General features: G+C 43.3%; 1 protein-coding gene across 1 annotated transcript in view; it reads right to left on the bottom strand.

The window, feature by feature from the left end:
- The window catches only part of LeuRS-m (Leucyl-tRNA synthetase, mitochondrial), a 66041-nt gene that overhangs the window by 3457 nt on the left and 41921 nt on the right, over window positions 1-20663 (bottom strand). Inside the window, exons 11-16 of the mRNA XM_070529487.1 lie at window positions 18626-18744; window positions 17331-17497; window positions 13134-13304; window positions 8362-8456; window positions 2702-2792; window positions 366-523 (exon numbers count right to left, since the gene is read on the bottom strand). Of these exons, the coding sequence (XP_070385588.1) occupies window positions 366-523; window positions 2702-2792; window positions 8362-8456; window positions 13134-13304; window positions 17331-17497; window positions 18626-18744 (801 nt within the window). The remainder of the gene's footprint in view (window positions 1-365; window positions 524-2701; window positions 2793-8361; window positions 8457-13133; window positions 13305-17330; window positions 17498-18625; window positions 18745-20663) is intronic.

A 20663-nucleotide genomic window follows, 5' to 3' on the forward strand; every position in this document is an offset into this window, starting at 1 on the left:
GGCAGTGCAAAGATTAAATTATTTTTCCGTCTTTTTGAGATTGCAGACCTATATATTTTTCATTTGTTTACCTTGAAATTAGCAATAGTAGTATTACTGAGAATGTTCTCATGATCATGAAATCAGCCAATAACCGTTGGTGAGCTTTGCTGATTGTGATGACATTGCAAAGGTGAGAGCAAGTGATTTTCACTGTTTCTGACATGAGATTGTAAATTTCCTGATGCATGCAGTGTAGTAATATTCAGCTCACACGTTCACAAAAGCTTCTTCTACAGATCGGCAACATTTTCTTACTATGTTCAAAAAGTGTTTCAGGACCCCGTTAGGAAATAAAAGAGAGAGAGAGAGAGTAAAGACATTACATTTTTTACATGGTGATTTCTGCCCTCGTAGTAGTATGCTTCTCGGTCTGCAAATTCTGGACTTGACTGTGCCTCCTCCAGTGATCGATGCACACTATTCCGGAAATCGTGCACAGTCAGCCACAGACGCTCCTGCCAGCTGACAATTCCACGAAATGCTGCAGCAAAGTACCACTGCACTCAGAGAAGAAATGGTGGCAAGACTTGTGCTAGACACTGTGCACTAGCACATTTTCTTTCAACAGTGGTTAGTGTCTCTTGAAGGGTTGATTGAATTATCATCCTCCTCCTGATGACTACTGCAGGGTGGAAACATCGCCCAGCAATCTCCAAGTACTCCTGTCTAGCATTTACAGACTCCAACCTATGCCTACAAATTTACTAATCGCACTACACCACCTAATCCACTGCTGCCCTGGAATGCACTTCTCTTCCTTTGTCACCCATTCTGTTAGACTAATCCAACTCCACTTGTCCCTGTTAAAGTAAACTAGAATATCAGCTGTGTGTGTTTTCTCTTTACACCATACTGCCACCTTCCTGTCTATAAATGTCATGTCATCATTTTCCATTATATCACTTGTGCGGTGTTTGCATACATTTTGCAAAACTTTACTACTACAAGGTGATGAAGACAATGCCAGGGAAAAAAAAAACATAGTTCACAAATAATAGTGAGTAAAAGATACCTAAAATATCCTAAACAGGCTTGGATCATATACAGTTGACAGGTGAGTACACATCCTGACAGGCAAGAAGCATTAAAAGCAAAAGTTTGCCCCACAACGTCACGCATTCTTTTTTCTCAAGTGCTAATCCTCATGTGCATCTAGCCTGCATAGGCCCTCATAGCAATGTGAGAGTGTTGAAGAAATAAATCATAGCAGCACCCTTTCCTTTGTTTTTTTCAGTGTGGTGAGTCAGTGCTCCCACCACAGTGGTTTCACATGCCACTTCCTACATAGTTTTTTGCAATCGGATGCAGAGCGCTTTCAAAACAAACAGCACAGCACTGCTTCGAAATATTAACCTTTTGTAGGGCTTTATGTCATAACAAAATATGTTTAGGCTTTATCATGCAGAAAGGGCTGCACTAAACCAAGGACTGTGCAAAAACACTTAATAAGATCAGTGGACACAAACGCAAACTACAGCACTACAGAATAAATTTCAATGCGATCATGGTTCCCAAAAGTGCCCTGCAACATATTGATTCATTCATTCATGTGGCTTCATATCCCAAAGTAACAAAGGAGTGATAAGAGATACTGTAGTAAAGGGCTCTGGATTAACTTTGTCCACCTAGGGCTCTCTAATGGAAACCCAAAGCATGGTGCACAAGTGTGTTTGTATTCCGTGCCATTTGTAATGTGGATGCATCTGTGAATAATCAAACTTGTGACCTTGCGCTTGGCAATAGAATGCCATAGCAACTAAGCCAATGTAGCAGGCAAAACATACAGGGTCCTGATTATTTCGCTGCGTGTGTTCGAAAAAAGATTTTCTGCTCACCGCTGCACTGTTCTTGCTGAAATTTTGCAGAACGATCGCATTTTGGCATTGACTTCATTTAGTATAACACTTGGCATAGTTAAGTGTCTGGTATTTAAGAAAAAGAAATTCAAATTTGCATGCGCTTATGGAGATGCGAGCTGCTGCAGCGACAGCGCAAGCATAAACTTGTTTCACCGCCTGCCGTCAGCTGCAGAAAGCAGCATTCCAGGGAGGGCTGCCGCCTGTTCCAGGAGCGGGCAACACATGGCAGCCTTTCCAGAAATGCCGCTTTCTGCAACTGATGGCAGGCGGCAATACAAATTTATGCTTGCACATTTGCGGCAGCAGCTTGCATTCCCATAAGCGCAGGCAAATTTGCATTTTTTTTCTTAAAAACCAGGCAGTTAACTGTGCCAAGTGTTATACTAAACGAAGCCAAAATGCAATCGTTCTGCAAAATTTGAGCAAGAACAGTGCAGTGGTGAACGCAAAATCTCTTTCAAACACCCGCACCAAAATATTCAGGACCCTGTATATAGGGAAGACATGTCCTAATTAAACAAGTTGTCATGGTGTCATAGTGAAGTATACATGCATTCTAAAAATAAGAGCAGGATAGCATGAACTTGGACACTAAATGTATGCGTGTAGAACCATGTATTAGCTGACAAAAAACATTTTAGTGAATGTGAATAACAATATAAACTTGTGATTTCTTTAGCCAACTGAAGCAATAGCAGCAAAAGAGCAAGAGAAAAACTAAAACATACAAGCATGCTACCTATATACAAGTATGTATAGCTCAAATTAGGCAAATGACAAGTGCCAAAGATTGAAATTACCAGGACTGGGCCATTTGTAGCGTGATGTTGGGGAATAGGCACAGAGGATGAACAATCTAGTAGTGTCTATGCCATGTTCCGAGACTATATCCTGCATTCACAAAACAAGCAAAAGATGTGAAAATTGCAAGAATCATGAAAGAAGCAACATTTTTTCTCCTCAATATCAAGCATGCAGTGAATTTACACTCTGCTGGTTTAAAAGATGGCAATGAATTCATGAACAGCCTAGGAGCCTCTATTCACAATGGGCATCAAGCCGTACTGCGACAACTACTGGAGTGGGAAATAACGCCGAAGGCACACATAATCTATAGGAAAAGGCCACATGGGCCACAAATGCCAAAAACAAAGTGTTTTGGAGGCTGTGTAAGGCCTGTGCATTGTATACTATTTGTAACCACTGAACTAAAGCTTCCTGCAACACTGCTGAAACACATTTTGTTGTACATCACAAGTGAATAGTGACACTATACTGTATGATGGCATCAATGTTCTCCTGGAGTCATATTTTCCTCCAGTAAACATTATTTGGTGAACTCATGCTGTACCTTTATGTTCTTTTTCTTACTCATAAGTGCACACAATTTACTTACTCTCGGTTTGTGGATGGCTTCGGGCAACTGCATATTTTACAATACACATCCAAAACAAAATACCTTTTCACAATGCTTAGCTAAGAACCTGGAAAGTACAACTGTGCAAATGTGATAATGTTGTAAAAAGAGGATGTAATATTTTAACACTGACATGAACACAATTCTAATACAATTCTGATTTATATTTCTTTATAGAAATACATCACTGGCTTCCATAGGAGTATTATGTTGGGGGTGCAACATGCAGAAACCAAAACAAGTAAGCAACAGCAGCAGCAGCAACAACAACAAAAGAAAAAGTATAAAAGCAAATCTTTATACAGTAGTTCACACAATTTACAATACTACAGCCCCACCATTAAATTTCTGGTGAAGACGTCTGGTGTGTAAAACATATGGGGTCAAATGAATTTAGAAAGCCATGTATGCTGAAGAGAAAAAAAAAACGTAGAACTGATATGCACTAGCATGCAACAATGCAAGTCATGAAAGTATAAAAGTAAGGACACTGAACACTGCAGTATTAAAAAGCTTCACACTTCAGGTTAAGGCAGGAAATCTTTGGAAATAAAAAGTGATAATTCTTTTCTAAATGATTCTGGATTGCAAACCCTTGTAATTCAGTCAGGAAGGTCACTTTAATGAGCTATAGCACATGATAAGACTGACCTGTTAAAGCGTCCCTGAAACAATTTTTGTTGTGCCTAAGTGTACCATATATGCATAAATACAAGTGGTAAAACATTACAATTTGTAGCTCCTTTGAGCTGTTCCCTTCTACTTGTATTTCATGCGGCTATGGCTATGTCCCACCTCTTTTGTCATGACAATGTGTGGTAGCACCATTATTGTCCACTTCCTGTTGATTTGAACCAACTGTGCTCCTGCGCTTATTTTGTGAGGATCGAGATGCCTTCCTGCGCCTCATCCCCAGATCGTGCATTGTACTTGGCTTGATCTCTGGGAACCGCTGCCATAACGGCAACATGGCGGGCATGGCTAGCAGGCTAGAGCTAATTTTCTGCGTGAACCATGTTTCTCCCTCCCAGGGTCGAGTCACTGTGCAAGCAAACGTCACCAGGACGTGCCCTGATTAGCCTCCTGAGTGGTGGCCCCCAAACACCCTCTCTACCCGAGCTCTCGTCCACTTAGCGCTTCATCATGCTTCATCGCCACAGTAGATGCTCACAAGCCCGCAACAAGTTGGTTGCATGGGACCTTTGCTTCCGTGACTTCTCATTCTTGCGCTTGGTAGACCACTACTCGGTTAGCTCTAGCACAGCAGGTACACATACTCAATCAGTGTAGCACTGAGTCTTTGTCCGTAAGCGCAATGACTGTCGCAGTGTGGTGCATTTCCACAATTTCTGATGCAGTTTTTCTCGTAAATGCGGTGACGGTAGCTTCAAAATACCATTTATATGCAGTGCTTGCATTTTCTACGGCATGCAGTCACTGCAATCTATTCCCTGCTCAGACTGGCAGCCCAAAAATGTGAGTAATGGTTTGCCATTGCTGCAGGTGCAGGCGACATAACTCCTCTGCATTCCACCAGTAGCCACTGCCACTGCACTATTTTTAACTTTTGTCGCATTGTTTCGCACCCCTCCCCTTCCTTCAAGCAGTCTCGCACCTCTACCACAGAGCCCAGCTTTTTCAAAGAAACTCCTTATTCCACTCCTTTCTTTGCACACACAAATGCATGTGTACAGACAACAGTTGCAGCAGACAATCAACATTCTCAGGCGGAAGTACGCCATTTGTTGGAAGAAATGTCTACATTTATTGCATTCGTGTTTTCATTTTTCAGCCACACTACTTACTGCGCATACACAGACTATTAAAAACAAGCTTAGTACAGTGGGATGCTTGAAGTAGCCCCGATGACATCATGTAAGCCAATCAGATTGCTCGCCCAAGTGACATCACTCACCCACCATTCTATGTAGAATGGGCAGAGGCAGGTGAAAACATGGGAAGCTGTGCTGCTGTGATCTGTAGAAATGCAGATGCTTAAACCCAACAATAAATTACACAGTTTACGTAGAGCAATTAAATTACGCCCTTGATGATCATGAGCACCTACCCTACCAACTCAGTGCATCTGTACGCAGCCGTCATAAAGTAATTTCAGGGTACCTTTTTTGTAAATGACACAAGGTGCAGTAAAGTTGGAAAAGGGGTAAAGTTGTCTAGTGTTGGCTGTAAACAATTTTGCAGAACAAACATAGCAGTGCAATTGTTCTTTGATGTTCAAGCATTGGAGGCATAGTAAACACTTTATAGTGGTAACACCAGAATGCTTCTAGTAGTTGTTAATGATCAAATGTGTAGCGTGGTTCTGAATAGGTTTGAGGGAACAGATTAAATAGTCCTGCTGTGGTGACCAGGTAGGTGATGGATATTTCAGTTACGGGGCAGCAGAGGTTGGTAAGCTGTATACAGTAGAACCTCATTGATACAATCTCGTTAGGTACAATTTCTCGGTGCTAGCGTTCATGATTGAGAATTTAAAAAAAAATGATGACCCAATTGTCTTACGCTTCTTTTTCACCATCTCGTATGTTCCCAGAAAACACAATCTTTCAGCACCAACAATACATCGGCAAACTGCAATTGTATGATAGGTTTTCTGGCCGCTAGATGCCATGTTAACAAATAAAGTCGCAGTTTTGCCCAAAAGGCGAAGCAGTGATTGCAATAGCAAATTAGTAGATAGCTATACGAAGTAAAGATAGTAGTTTTATCGGTCGAATAAATTTGTAAGCATTCGCTTACGAACTAAATTAACAAGCACGGCCTCACGCATGCACAGGTAAACATGAACACATCATGCTCGATGACTGAAAACTCGTTGTGAAAACACTGTAGTTAGAAATCATGGCAGCAGCAACGAGCGATTTGACCTTCGTGCACCACTCGCTTTAACGCGAACTACACGTCGAAAGCACAGTGCATACGAAGCTACCGGCACTACATGCACTCTGCAAACATCGCAGATTGCTTTAAAGATAAGGCCCGCGCAGGCGCACACTTTGGCTACGTCACCGATCGCTTTCAAGTAGTCGCTCACACAGCTGCGCCGTAAGCAGCCGCTGCCGAAGAACACCCCCCCCCCCCTATTTCACCCCCGTGCCTTGGTTGTGAGCACGCGCATGATTGAAGAGGGCGCACTTCCGCACCGCCTTCCTCGATCGTGCACGCGAGATTGAGCCACGTTCGATGGCTCACCCTCGCACGCTTTCACTTGCACATACAGCATACGGCGCGCGGCGATGATTTTATCGCCCTTGGACTTTATACGGAACCTCACAGCGATGCTGACGGCAGAAATGAGCCTAAAGTGTCCATATAATTGGTATTACAATAAAATATGCGCGAGGCGCGCGCAATCGAGAACAGCAACCGCCGCCACAGCTTCGCTGCAATACGCGTCCGCCCGTCTCACGTGAAAACACCGGCGCGCACTCAGTTTCTTATTCCGGTACCGTCAAATCTCCACCTGGATTGTCACACACCGCATTCACAGCTTTCGCTGCCAACCATACATATTGCCATAAGCATCTTCACCTATCAATTTCACAGCGCGTGGTGCCACTGGAAGCATACTGCATGCTTTTAATAAGTGATATCCCAAACCCAGCACCCTTCCCTGCAGCAGACCGCGATCGTATGATACGTTTTTGGGCCACTAGATCTCATGTAAACAAGAAAAGGTGGAGAACCATAGCAGCCCGTCTCACCCATGAAAATGCCGACATGCACTCCGTTTCTTATTCCGGTACCAGCAAATCTCCTCCCGGGTCGTCGCACGCCGCATTCACAGCTATCGCCGCTAACCCTATTGCGATAAGCATCTTCACCTATGTGTTTCACAGCGCATGGGGTGTAGTGTCGTTGGAAGCGTACTGCATGCTTTTAGGCGGCAGTAACACGAACGCGCCGCAGTTCTCTGCCGCAGGCAGCGTGATGTGAGCGTCACGTTTCACTCTGGCGACATCTGGCGTCACTTACCAGCTCGATTTCCATTCGATTTCACTGTCCTAAAACACTACGCAACAAGAAAAAAAAAAACGCACCTCGGGCTGCCGGAGCCCCGTCAGTTCTATGCGCATCGACGTCTCGTGCCGCAACAATTCATGCAATGCTTCGCATTACGTAGATGTCAACTACAGTAGAGTCTGTCCAACTTTTTAGCTGCTTCGGATCGTACGTTTCCTCGATTAGTACATTTCTTCCCGCATTTTATTTTTAAAAAACGTATGAACGAGGTTCTACTGTATATTAGAAGTAACAAGGAGTGTTCCGTGTAGACTATGTTATAAATAGCTGGCTGTATGTGCTGCTATTGCAGTAATTTTTGTGATACGGGCCGATTACAACATGGCTGATGTAAGACAAATACCTAAATATTTATGATAATGAGGTAATAACGAGATTGTGATTAAACCGACAAGCGAGACAAATATTGTTTACAGCTGAATGTTATTTGCACTTCTCTATGCTAAATAACATTTGCCATAGTTGTCACTGCTGGGTAATCTTATCTAGATCTTCTTGAGGAGCTACATGATCGTCAAGTTTAAGTCAAGTAATTTATTGCTGATATAATGCCAGATGGAAGGCCACCAACGCATATGAGAAACAATAACAGGCTGAATATGCTACCCTGTAGAATGTGTTAAAGCTCAAGGAAGACTGGCCACCAGTGAAAGTGAACTACTTCCAAAATGTTAGGAAGTTCCCAAACCACAATAAAAGATCAAGTGTAAAGATAAAATTATAGGCATGCTGAGATGTCCAGCAATGCAACACAATGATGGGGAAATAAGTATGAACTTTCAATACTATAGCGTCTAACTGCTTGCAAAAAAGCTTACATGACACCTTCATTAATAATGTACAACCTATTGTAAGAAACAAAACAGCAGTTAGCCACTGCTAGCAATGGCCAACTGGCGTTTCCTTTTTCATGATAGGCTCTAAATGGAGCTTGCACACAAAACCTTAGAGAATACAATTTAAAAGCAGACATTACACAAACATAACTGTGTTACTTACCTCTGGCTTAACACCATTGTGCTTTGACTTGCTCATTTTTTCCCAGTCCATAAGAACTGGCTCTCCAGTCTCCTTGTGGTACAGCTTGGTCCCCTCTTTTAGCATACACCAAGCAAATACAAGCAATATTGATTAAACACCATTTACAAAAATAGCATGAAAATGTGTTGTATGCATTTTTGTTTTAAATAATGTGCAGGGCTTAAAGTCTCCCTTCAGTGAAGGGGGGGGGGGGCTCTCATAGGGCGGCAACCAGTATAGGGCATGCACCATGGAGGAAGGAAAAGTATAGGAGGAAGCATTATGTCATGCAGCCAGCCTTGGCATGCGAACGTTTCGTGAAGCCACAGTGGTGGCCCAACACGTGACCTCTTGCGTCGAGATTACAGAGCAAGAATCGAGATTTGCTGAGACGTTTGGTTCCCAGGAGCTATGCCAGTAGTTTTTATTTGGTGTGCACTTGATCAGTTGTCCCGGCCGTGGCTCTGCTTGCAGAATGGGAACACTAAAACCAACTGTATACTTTGACATGCGATCACGTGTTGAGCCAACAGGTTCGGCTTCAATGGCGTTGTGGTATGCTCCCTCCTATGTTTTTCCTTCCTCCATGGCGCACACACTCACACACTCTCATATATACAGGTTGTTTCAGCCAACACTTTCAAAATTTTTTAAAGGTTGCCTGTGGCAGATAGCTCAATTCTAGTTTATGAGCTGGTCTACTCGAAGCGGTGGATGCACAAAAAATTGAAATGCAAAATTGACTAATTAACAATAATTCACTAATTTACTTTGTTGCTAATTATCTTATGACCCATATTGCAATTTACAAATTCTAGCAGTGGACTTCGCAAGGCAGATCCACTTGGAACGAATTCTCAGGATGACACCAGTTTTGAGATACAAATTCGCTTACTTTGCGGAGAAATGCATTGGTGTTCCAGTTACTTGTGTGCTTCAGTGCATGAAACAATGTTTCGTTAACAAATAAACTGGAATGCCAATGCATTTCTCCGCAAAGTTTGGGAATTTACCGTATTTTCGTGATTCTAAGCACCCCCATCTATTTTCGCGAAAAAATTGGGAAAAAAGTTTGCATGCGAATCTAAGCACCCCCTTCTTTGTTAGGAAGAGCGTGTAGCCAAGGCCGCCAAGCGCGCATGCTCACTCTGTCATCGAGCCAGAGCCGTCGGAGTCCCGAGGTGGAACGGCGTCCACGGCGCGATCTCGCCGTACAGCGGGACTGCAGAGGCGCGCGGGCTCGTGACGCCCGCGTGCCTCTGTGTTTTAGTCAACAAGCCCTTCAAAGCCAATCTCCTACAGGAGTACTAAGAGTGGGTGCGAAACCCTGACCAGAAGAAGACGCCGACGGGAAAGCTGCAGAAAGCGTCCCCATTAACCATCGCAAAGTGGATCTCAGACAAGTGAAAGCGGGTGTAAGTGGACATTGTGGTCAAATTATTTAAGAAGTGCTCGATCACAAACTATTTCGATGGAACGGAAAACGATCTGCTGTGGGATACCGAGAGCGGCGGTTCAAGCGGTGCGACGAACTCGAGTGGCAGTGTTAGTGGCTGAGCATCCGAGACAAGCGGTGGGTTCACTGTCTGCACCGATTTTTCTTTTGAATGTTTGCAAAATAAAATGTTATTTCTTGCACCCGTCTCGTCATGATTTCGTAGCGAAAAGAGGGAGGGGGATCATTCTAGATTTTTCGAATCTAAGCACCCCTCCTCACTTTGGGCATCGCGATCGTGAAAAAAGGGGGTGCTTAGAATCGAGTAAATACGGTATATCTTGAAACTGGTGTCATCTTGAAAATTTGTTCCAAGTGGATCCGCCTTGCGAACTCCACGGCTATAATTTGTAAATTGCAATATGGGCCATAATGTAATTAGTTAGAAACTTAATTGGTGAATTTTTATTAGTCTATTTTGGATCTCAATTTTTCTGGAAGTATTGTCCGCTGCTTCGAGTAGACCAGCTCAGGAACTAGAATTGCGATATTTTTGAAAGTGTTCGCTGACACACCCTGTGTTTGTGTGCGTGCATGTGTGTGTTGTGTGCAGGGTGTCCCAGCTAACTTTAGGCAGAGCTTAAAAATATGTGAATGCCACGCAGCTAGACAGAACCAAGATAATGTTGTTTGCCGTTCCTTGGAGATACTCAAATTATAATTATTTTTCCATTCTGCCTAATTAATCAATTAGTCTTCATTATTTTATAAACTTCTCAAATATTATAATTAGATGAAAAGTGTCAATGAGAAAATTGTAGAGCGACATGAAAAACTGCTGATACAGCTCTCTGTTGCTCAATACATGCTACATAAAATTGTTTTTCCAAGCATGAAGGAAGCCCACAAATGTATGCAAAATTGCTGCGCGACTAGCCACACGAGGCACTTTGCGTGTATCCGTGGGCTTCTTTCACGGTCGGAAAAACTTTTATCTAGCATGTACTGAGCAACAGAAAGCTGTGTTGGGAGTTTTTCATCTACTTTCACACTTCTAATCTAATTATAATATTTGAGAAGTTGATTAATTAATTAAGACTCATGATCTAATTAGGCTGAATTAAAAAAAATACCTTGAGAATCTCCAAGCGATGGCAAACAACATTACCTTGGTTTTGTCCAGCTACGTGGCATTAGTATATTTTTTAACTCTGGCTAAAGTTAGCTGGGAGACCCTGTATATCATATCTTAACAAGCCAACAACCAGACACCAAGGACAACACAGGGCAAATTACTTGTACTTAATAATTGAATTAAAGGAATTATAAATTAATAGAAAATGAAAGTGGATGAATAAACAACTTGCAACAGGTGGAAAACGATCCCACATCTTCGCATTAAGCATGCGATGCTCTACCAATTGAGCTACCATGGGGCTGTTTTTCCATCCACTTTCAGGGGTATTTATGTGTTACTATTAAAATTAACCCTGGGAGTGTTAGCCAGAGCCATCATACATAAACCATGGCGGCGATTGTGGAAAATCATCACTGCCACAGGCATCACGAGTACGTGATCTTATTGGGTGAAGGCAACTGGTCAATAAACCCACACATGCTACCTGAAGGCACGGAGCAAGGATTCTTGATGAAGTGAAACAGCACTCGCTCGGGTGTTCCAAAAAAGTCACGGTGTAGGGCATGGTGCTGACATGCGCTCTGTCGCAAGTCGGCTCACCGAGAAGGCAAAACATGCGCAGCGAACTCTCTGAAGAGGCTTGCCGGTTCAAAGCCGATTCATTCACCACTAGTGCTTCACACATGAATGGGCGTTTCTTGCACCTCTTGCTCGCTCCAAACGCCTTGAAAAATTAATGAAGAAAATGCATCACTTACTATGGGATGTATTTTTTTAGAATTCCAAATCTATAATGTATGTTTTTTAATATGCAAGATTGATAAGTGAGGTATGATTTGTCCCAGCGAATGACAGTACTTACCCTCTATGTCATTAGTTCATATTTAGATTGTTCCTCTAACTTCTCCCCACCGTGCCTTAGATGATTGAAAGCATCATTAATGATAATGCTGGGAACCGCTAAGTCCTGCAATAGCATTGCTTTGGGTGTCTGATGATCCATAGGATGCTGGTTCATTCAACAAACAAAAACACAACGGTCTCGAATCTGGCAACGTTGATGTCTTCAGGTAGCATGCATGGGTTTATTGACGAGTTGCCATCACCCAAAAAGATCACATACTCGTGACGCCTGCAGCAGAAAGGATGTTCTACATACGCCGCCATGGTTTGTGAATGGTGGCGCTGGCTAACACTCCCAGGGTTAGTTCTAGTAATGACACATAATTACCCCAGAAAGTGGATGGGAAAACGACGCCGTGGTAGCTCAATTGGTAGAGCATTGCACGTGTAATGGGAAGGCATGGGATCGTTCCCCACCTGCGGCAAGCTGTTTTTTCATTCACTTTCATTTTCCATTAATTTATAACTTGTTTAATTTAATTACTAGGTACAAGTAATTTCCCCTGTGTTGTCCTTAGTGTCTTTGTTTGTTGGCTTCTTATGATATGTTTAATAAAAATCTGGCCCCTTGGTTAGCCATCTTTCTCCTCATTGATATATCAGTGAAATGTTTAATTATAGGATCCGGCAGTGAATTATACAGGCCAAACAATAGAAAACTACCAGGGTTTTACCGATGTTTCGGCCGGGGACCGGCCTTCACTCTTACGGAGTCCAGCCCTCGGTGGAAACAATAGTAACATCCTGGAATTTTTCCTATGTCCTTCTATTTGACACATACACACACACACACAATATGTGGTGGAACTGCCTTTGTCAGAGTGATTGCGCTGACAAGGCAGCACCAGACTGATGAAGACAGAACCTTGTTCGAATAAGATGCTTGGCAAGGCCAGGAATCTTAGCCGAACAAGGGTGGTGACAGTCATGTGCAGTGCCTCAGGGTAATGAATGCAATAGTACAACAACGCCTGCTTTCCAGTTTTTGCTCATGCCACATCAGCTGGTTAATTGCGATGAACTCATTCATCGAAAAATTGGAGTTAGAATTGCCCCGAACAAGGCACTACTGGTAACAAAATCACCTCCAGCACTTGTCGTATGGGTGCTGCAGTGCTACAGTCGACCTGCTGAGGAGGGGTTGAGCCCCTCCTTAAAAATGGAGGGAGTGCTGGGCCCTCTCGGACATTAAGCACTGATAATGTGTCATGTATTTTAGATCACGTGCCACAGTTCTTTACTACTTTATCAAAATGAATACATACTAGAACTTACTCTGAGCGACCATATCACGAGGCAGGTATCGGCCAGTGCTGGAAAGCTTGAAAGTTTCGTTCACCACCATTCCCTGCACGAGCATCCTGACAAATGGCTCTTTGGCTTCTGTCAAGCCCAGGCTATGACAGAAGTGGTTGATGAAGCGAGCATAATACAGATGCATCACAGCTGGGTGACAAAAAGAAATAAATCAGCATGATGAGAAAAAGAAAGCAATCAGATTAACTTTAGAAGCCTGTGCTTCCAAAACCTGTCATTGCTGCTGCATTTGCACAAAGAATGAAAGAAAGAATGTAATCACTGTGTGAATAGAGACTGTCGTGGTCGAGTCACGAGTATGCGTTGCGATTGACGAGACGTATGTGTTAAATGACAACTGTTTAATAAGTTATGTAAGCAACACTTGCATGGTTACATGCCCGCTCGGTTGGCATGGTCTGGCCCGGTCTCCCAGAGGCATTGTTCCGCTTCTCACATGATGGTGTACGTCGCGCTATCTCGTTGTGGTCGTGCACATAACACCTCCCTTTCTTTGAGGTGGCCCCTGTCATAAGTTGAGCTGACTTGGAGGTTTTACGGAATGTCCACTCCACTTCTTGTGATTGCTGCATGTTGCAGCGGCTGTAGATAGTTACTTGTGCGTCGAGTGAGGCCATTAGCTGTGCTCACTACATATGAACGTGGCATGTGAACTGGCCCAACTACTGTCCCTGTTGTTGCAACACCAGACAGCATGCGGATGGCAGTCTGCGGTTGAATAGGGTCTCTCTCCAAAGTCCTGTGTCGCCAGTTGTACTGCCTGCTTGACCTTGTATGTTTCATTTCTTTTCTTGAATGTCCTGGTGTTCCGCAGTGGCTTCAGCATTCTTGGTGCAACCAGCACATTGGTTCCGAGGCATCTTCCCATGAGGAGTTCAGCAGGTGTGAACCCTTCTTTCTCTGGCGTGTCGCGATGAGCAAGCAGAGCCTTGTGAATGTTGGATGACTTCTTTAGCAACTGCTTAGCCATCTGTATGGTTCTTTCTGCAGTGCCGTTGCTCTGGGGGAAGTAAGGGCTACTGGTTACGTGACATGATCTCATTGCTTGACAAACATACTGAACTGTGCCAAAGAAAACTGAGGACCATTGTTCGATTGCATGATAGCTGGTGCTGCAAAGCGAGTGAATATCTGGCTCAATGCTTGGGTTATGTTCTGTGTGATGGTACGCTTCAGCTTCTTGAGTTCAAAGAAGCACGAGTACAGTGGTGTACCAAATATTTCTCGAGGGGGGGGGGGCAAACCACAAACGATCTGACCTTCGCTCTCTCTCTCTCTCTCTCTCTCTCCACACACACACACACACACACACACACACACACACACACACACACACACACACACACACACACACACACACACACACACACACACACACACACACACACACACACACACACACACACACACACACACACACACACACACACACACACACACACACACACACACACACACACACACACACACACACACACACACACACACACACACACACACACACACACACACACACACACACACACACACACACACACACACACACACACACACACACACACACACACACACACACACACACACACACACACACACACACACACACACACACACACACACACACACACACACACACACACACACACACACACACACACACACACACACACACACACACACACACACACACACACACACACACACACACACACACACACACACACACACAGAGAGAGAGAGAGAGAGAGAGAGAGAGAGAGAGAGAGAGACAGACGAACCTCGATATATCGAACAGCGGGGTGATCGCAAAATAGTTCGGCATAGCCAGAATTAGATATATAAAATCACATAAAAAACACGTAAAAAACTTCTGCAAATCAATCACTGAACCAAGGGTGCGATCGGGGATCGTTGTTTGAAGATCGCGTTCGGTCGTGCTGCGCGCAATTGGCCTAGGCCACGAAGACTTTGTCAGCCGTGAGTGTGTGGTTGATTGCGCCACACACACGCTCCGAACAACGATCCCGATCATGCCCCAATCGTGGTGCAGGTAATATGCACTTGAAGCAGACTTGAAGCTTCACACAAAGCGTTTATTTATTTGGCTGAAAGTACTGCAGCAGTGTAGCCTACACAAGCGATAGGTTTGTGCACTCTATTGCGCCTGTGTTCGCTCTGTACTTGACAGGAAGGCTTTTGATGTTTTTAAAACAATGTGGCTTATGCGCCTTCCCCATGACAACAAGTGGCAAGCGCTCCGTGCCGGTCATATTGGCATTAAGAAGCACAGTTATCCTTTGCTTGCACTTCTTGCCACCAATGCACGGGTCCCCTTCGAAAGTCACCGTCTTGTCGGGCAGAGCTATGAAAAACAGAGCAGTTTCATCTGCATTGAACACATCACTTGGTTCATATGCGGCAATGTTCTCAAGCAGCTTCACCTTTTTCCACTGGTTTGTCACGCTTTCGTCAACGCTGGCCTTTTCGCCGCACACGCTTCTGAAGACGAGTTCAGGTCTCTCCCGAAACCTCGCAAACCACCTTTCTGAACCTCTGAACGATTCAATGTTCTTCATTGCAGCGTACTTCTCACCTTGTGCCATGAGGAGAGGCCCGCTCAAAGGCAGATGTGTGTTGCAACAGTCAGTAACCCACTGGAGCAAAGCTTTTTTGAGCTGGAAATGAGCTGCGGTTCGCAACCGCTTTCTTGATGCATGAAACTTCTCGCTTTTGAAGGCTTGAAGAATCTGTTGTTCAAGTTTCACGTATGTTCCCAATGTGCTTCGCTTCACATTGTACTTGGTCATAACGTGCTGTCATGATTCGCTGTTCTTCAAAGCCTGTAAGATTTTCACCTTAGTCACCAAGTTCTTGGCTTCGTACTTCTGCCGCTTTGCCGACGTTGCCATCACTGTAGCACACGATGGTGGTGGCATGCAAAACACGGTCCCAACAAAAAAAGAAAACTCTGCAAGAAGAGATGATGCGGACTCGACAACACAAGAGAAAATGGCGTCGAAGGTGCAGTGGAGCGAAGAAAGAAGACACCGACGTTCGGTGACGCTGCGATCGCCCCCACTAATTGATGACGATGGCGATGCCTCTCAGGTTTCAGTTTCACTCCAGTGGTGCCAATGCTGCTTTACCACACTTTCGTGTAGCGGCAGCCATGAGCCTTTGTCCGAATTAAGTGGTGCGGGACTGAATTCTGACGAATTAGTGAAGACTAACATGCGCTCTGGCCGGGACCAATAGGGCCGTCTGAATTATCCAAATTTCCGAATTAACGGGTGTCGAATTAACTAGCTTTTACTGTATATATCGCTTGTCACTCAGAACATTGATTCGTGCTTCAAATAAATATAAACACCATGCCCCACATCTTTTACTGAGGATACTGGGGGAAAACAACTAAATACCCCATATAACACTATTCAGTAACTGTTTTCAGAGCATATAACGAACCTACACAGGGCAAATTTTGGGTACACTTCACCAAAAAGTGGCCCTCATCTTGTCAAAATGCGAAATATCCGCTGTTTTTGCTTCTGCCAGGAAACAAGTAATAGTGCAGCTTTTACTTAGAAACAGCCTGAAAACGAAATTGTCAAAGTCAGAAGTGACACATGCCGTTAGAAAAAAATTCAACTCAGTATTCTATTGGCATTGGAATGGTTCTGCACGTTCGACCAAGGACATTTTCACGAGCATATCTACGATAAGTCATGATTACACAATGAAATTTGACAGTTATAGCTGTAAAATGCTTGATTAGATCTTTGATGGTGATAAGGTACTGAGATTGCAACGCTATGTAGGCTCTGGACAGAGATTAAATAGTTCCAGCATTTTCCAGCCTGCCACCCATCGTCCTGAGCGATGTTGAGTTTAGGTACCTCACCAGCACATGTAAATGATCATAACCATGATAAGACAGTCATGCATTCATGAACAATGTTTTGGGTGTCGTATCATTCTGTTGTACTGCTAATGTCATTGTATGCATACATATATACGAATGCTTTCTCATAAAAAAATATGTGGTTGTGAGTCAGGGCATGTGTAGTGCATTTCTTCTCTTTGTCTCTGTCTTTGTGAGCGCTGCACGAACCAAAACATGAAAGCTGTACATAGATGCTTCAAGCACCTTCTCACCATGCTCAAGGCCACCAATGTAGAGGTCAACAGGCATCCGTTCACGTGACATGGCTGGATCAACAATGTTCTGCTCATTTTTTGGGTCAAGAAAGCGCAGGTAATACCAGGAACTGTCCACAAATGTGTCCATGGTGTCTGTTTCACGTGTTGCTGGTCCATGACACCTGTGTTATAGATAGCCAATTTAGGTGCCTCAAGCAGTTAGAACTAAAAAACTTCATTTATAAACATACAGAGAAAGATGACGCACAGTATGATAAACAAATAATGATTTTAGGATAATATTTAGGAAGCAATATCGTGTTGCTTATAAAACAAGTTCACGTAAATATGGCTTTATGTGCAACATGATCCACAGTTTGAGAAACAATGTAATTACAGCTGCAGCATTGATTACAGCTCAGGTTTCAAACGAAGGCCTATAGACTAATCTTTCTTCAAGCGGTGTGTACTGAGTGTGTCATATAGGCTAGCTTTTCTGATAATATAACACAAATAGAATTTTACTGGCCTGAATACTAAAACTGCACTTAACATTTATTGGGAAGTTAGGCAGACAGAATATGCTATTTTCAGAACCCTGACCCTGAATGACTTTTCAGGGTTTGACAATATCTACCACAGCCCACAAAAATTGTTACAGAAAGAGGGACTATCATTATGACAACCTTGCCTACCATGCATATCTCAGAGGATACAAGTAACACAAATTATACGAAACACTTTATTATGCAATTAAAGGATATTTTGGCACACGGTAAAAACTGAGTGTATACTAGTATGTGGATTGGCCAATTTCCTACGACACATAACTACCATGCCCGCAACATAGAGGATAGGCATATACTGAATGCCTTTGCAATGACAAATTCAGTATATGTAATGGCTTATAAGAAGGAACAATACATTTATATAAGTGACAGTGATATATTGCAAGGCACTGTAAAAAAGTTAGTGCTAATGCACACTAACAAATTTTTTTGCCTCGACTTGTATTATTTCTTGCAAGTTGTCCTGCCAGATGTGGTGCTAGGCAAACTTGGCCATAACATGCTATTTCTAAGCATAGATTGAATAAACTTGAATGAAATGAAAACTTGAGAAAACTTATTTGTAGTTATTGTGTGATAATTCAAAACAAGTACAGATAATTCAGACAAGTACTCCACTAGTTCATTTCAGTTTCTTACAAACAGGAGCACCTTGACATATTTTGAAGTTTTTGTTGCATGAACTCAGGAATATTGCTCAGAGAAGCCATAGCTGTTCATCATATACAAAAGGACAAAGACCTGGGACATGGAGTGCTGAGCCATTCATGGGCACCACACAACGGTGAAACACCTTCCTTGGTCACCTTGTCCAAAGCAGGTAACTCAACTGGAAGTTGCTCATATGGTACGGGAACAACCTGCAAAATTGTTGCCATGCCAAAAATATTCCTTTAGGCCGCCATTCATCATCTCTAGCTGCAACTTGTCTACATGGTCCACATTTCTTCAGATATGGTAATTTTAAAAGCATTGCACATATATTTAGTAGATTCTATCCAGGTTTTGCTAATGAGATGATATTGTCTCTGAGATACTAGTATCAGTGTTATTCCCTCTTAAATGTTGCTCAACATTTTGCCCACTTTCTTGTTTTCATACTCGGAGCTCATGCATGAGGGACGATAGTGCCATAAGAAATGCTGGTATCTTCAATCTGGAGTGCAACCAGCAGAAACAGAAAGGCTTGAGCCACCACTTGTCTAAGCATGATGTTTACGAATAAAAGAAAAAGTCCTCAATAATGCTCAAATATAGCAACAATGACAAGCAATTTTAGTTGTGGGCAACATTTATTTTCACTAGTAGCTCAATTTCTCTATATACCGGATGTTTCAGTGAAGAGAATAGAGTAATTCTTAAAAGCGGTGCACCAGAGATAAAGATGTTATTTCTTCAGCCACACATTATTCATGAGCAGACATTAGAAATTGTGTAATAATAGGTGATGAATTGTTCCACTAAACTTCTCCAATTAACTCCTAATCAATTACATAAAACAACATGTTGAAATGTCAAAACTGAAACAAGCCAGTGCTTCATATCAGTAGGTACCTTAAAACTAGCACCATATTTATGCAAAAGCTTGCAGTGAAGTAGGCTGCCATCCTCACTCATTATTTTCCTTATAAGCCGGATGTGCGACACAAGTGTAACAAAAATGTATTTCATGGAAGCTATTGAGGCTAGGTATCTTGAAATTGCTAGTAGTCTCGGTATTCCTACGAGGTGGACATGCCTTGGGTACTGTCAACTGTTAAGCTAATTAAAATATTATTCAATGATATACAATCACCATGTGGTTGACTGCAGCCCACCTCTTTTAGTAGGGGCACTGCCATGCTCAGCGCTAAAACTGCCAGACGGGAGCAACCCTAGTCTTTTCCTGCTAGGTGTGAGTTAGGCCAGTGACTGTATTAGTAACTTATGATTGGAATTAGGAAGAAATCTCACGTTTCCTCCATTGGCTTGAAGCAGCTCACCCTGTCCCATATATTTACATCATATAGTGGGACTGTACAAGTATATACCGATGGTTCGGTCACGCCATCTGCCACAACGGCCGCATTTGTCATCCCACAACTTGGAATTACTCAACGATTTCGATTAGACCACAAATCGACATCTACGGCTGCAGAACTTGCGGGAATACGAGAGGCTGTCCGTTTTATGAGAACGCAGACACCCCGTAAATGGACGATATTGTGCGATGCCAAATCAGCGCTACAGGCGCTAAAATACTTTTTAAAGAAAGGACGATACTATCTGCTCGTGCTGGAAATCGTCGAACTTTGTCACAGTGCCGAGTTAAGTGGCCACGTGATTACCTTTCAATGGATGCCTACCATTGTGGTGTCTTTGGTAATGAACTCGCTGACAGTGAGGCAAGATCGGCCTCCTCTTCCTCTGATGAAGTACGGATTGCCTACTCGCGACCTGACACCAACTCCATGATCAAGGTACTCATGCAGGACCTTACAAAGGCTTACAGAGCCCACCCTGATAATATTCACAGACGTCTACATACGATTGACCCAGACGGTAAATTCTGTTTGCCCCCGAAGCTTACACGGAGCAAAACATCATTGCTACACAGGATTCGGCTCGGCGTTGCTTTCACCCGTTGCTACGCACACCTCATCGGCCAATCGAACAACCCCGATTGTGTACACTGCCAGATGCCCGAAACACTGCAACACGTACTGTGCGACTGCCCAGCATATATGCTGGAGCGAAGGACGTTAGACAGTTTCCTAGCCAGCGTTGGCAGACAGATAGA

The sequence above is a fragment of the Dermacentor albipictus genome, chromosome 1, assembly GCF_038994185.2.
Source record: "Dermacentor albipictus isolate Rhodes 1998 colony chromosome 1, USDA_Dalb.pri_finalv2, whole genome shotgun sequence".
In the NCBI taxonomy this organism is placed as follows: domain Eukaryota; kingdom Metazoa; phylum Arthropoda; class Arachnida; order Ixodida; family Ixodidae; genus Dermacentor; species Dermacentor albipictus.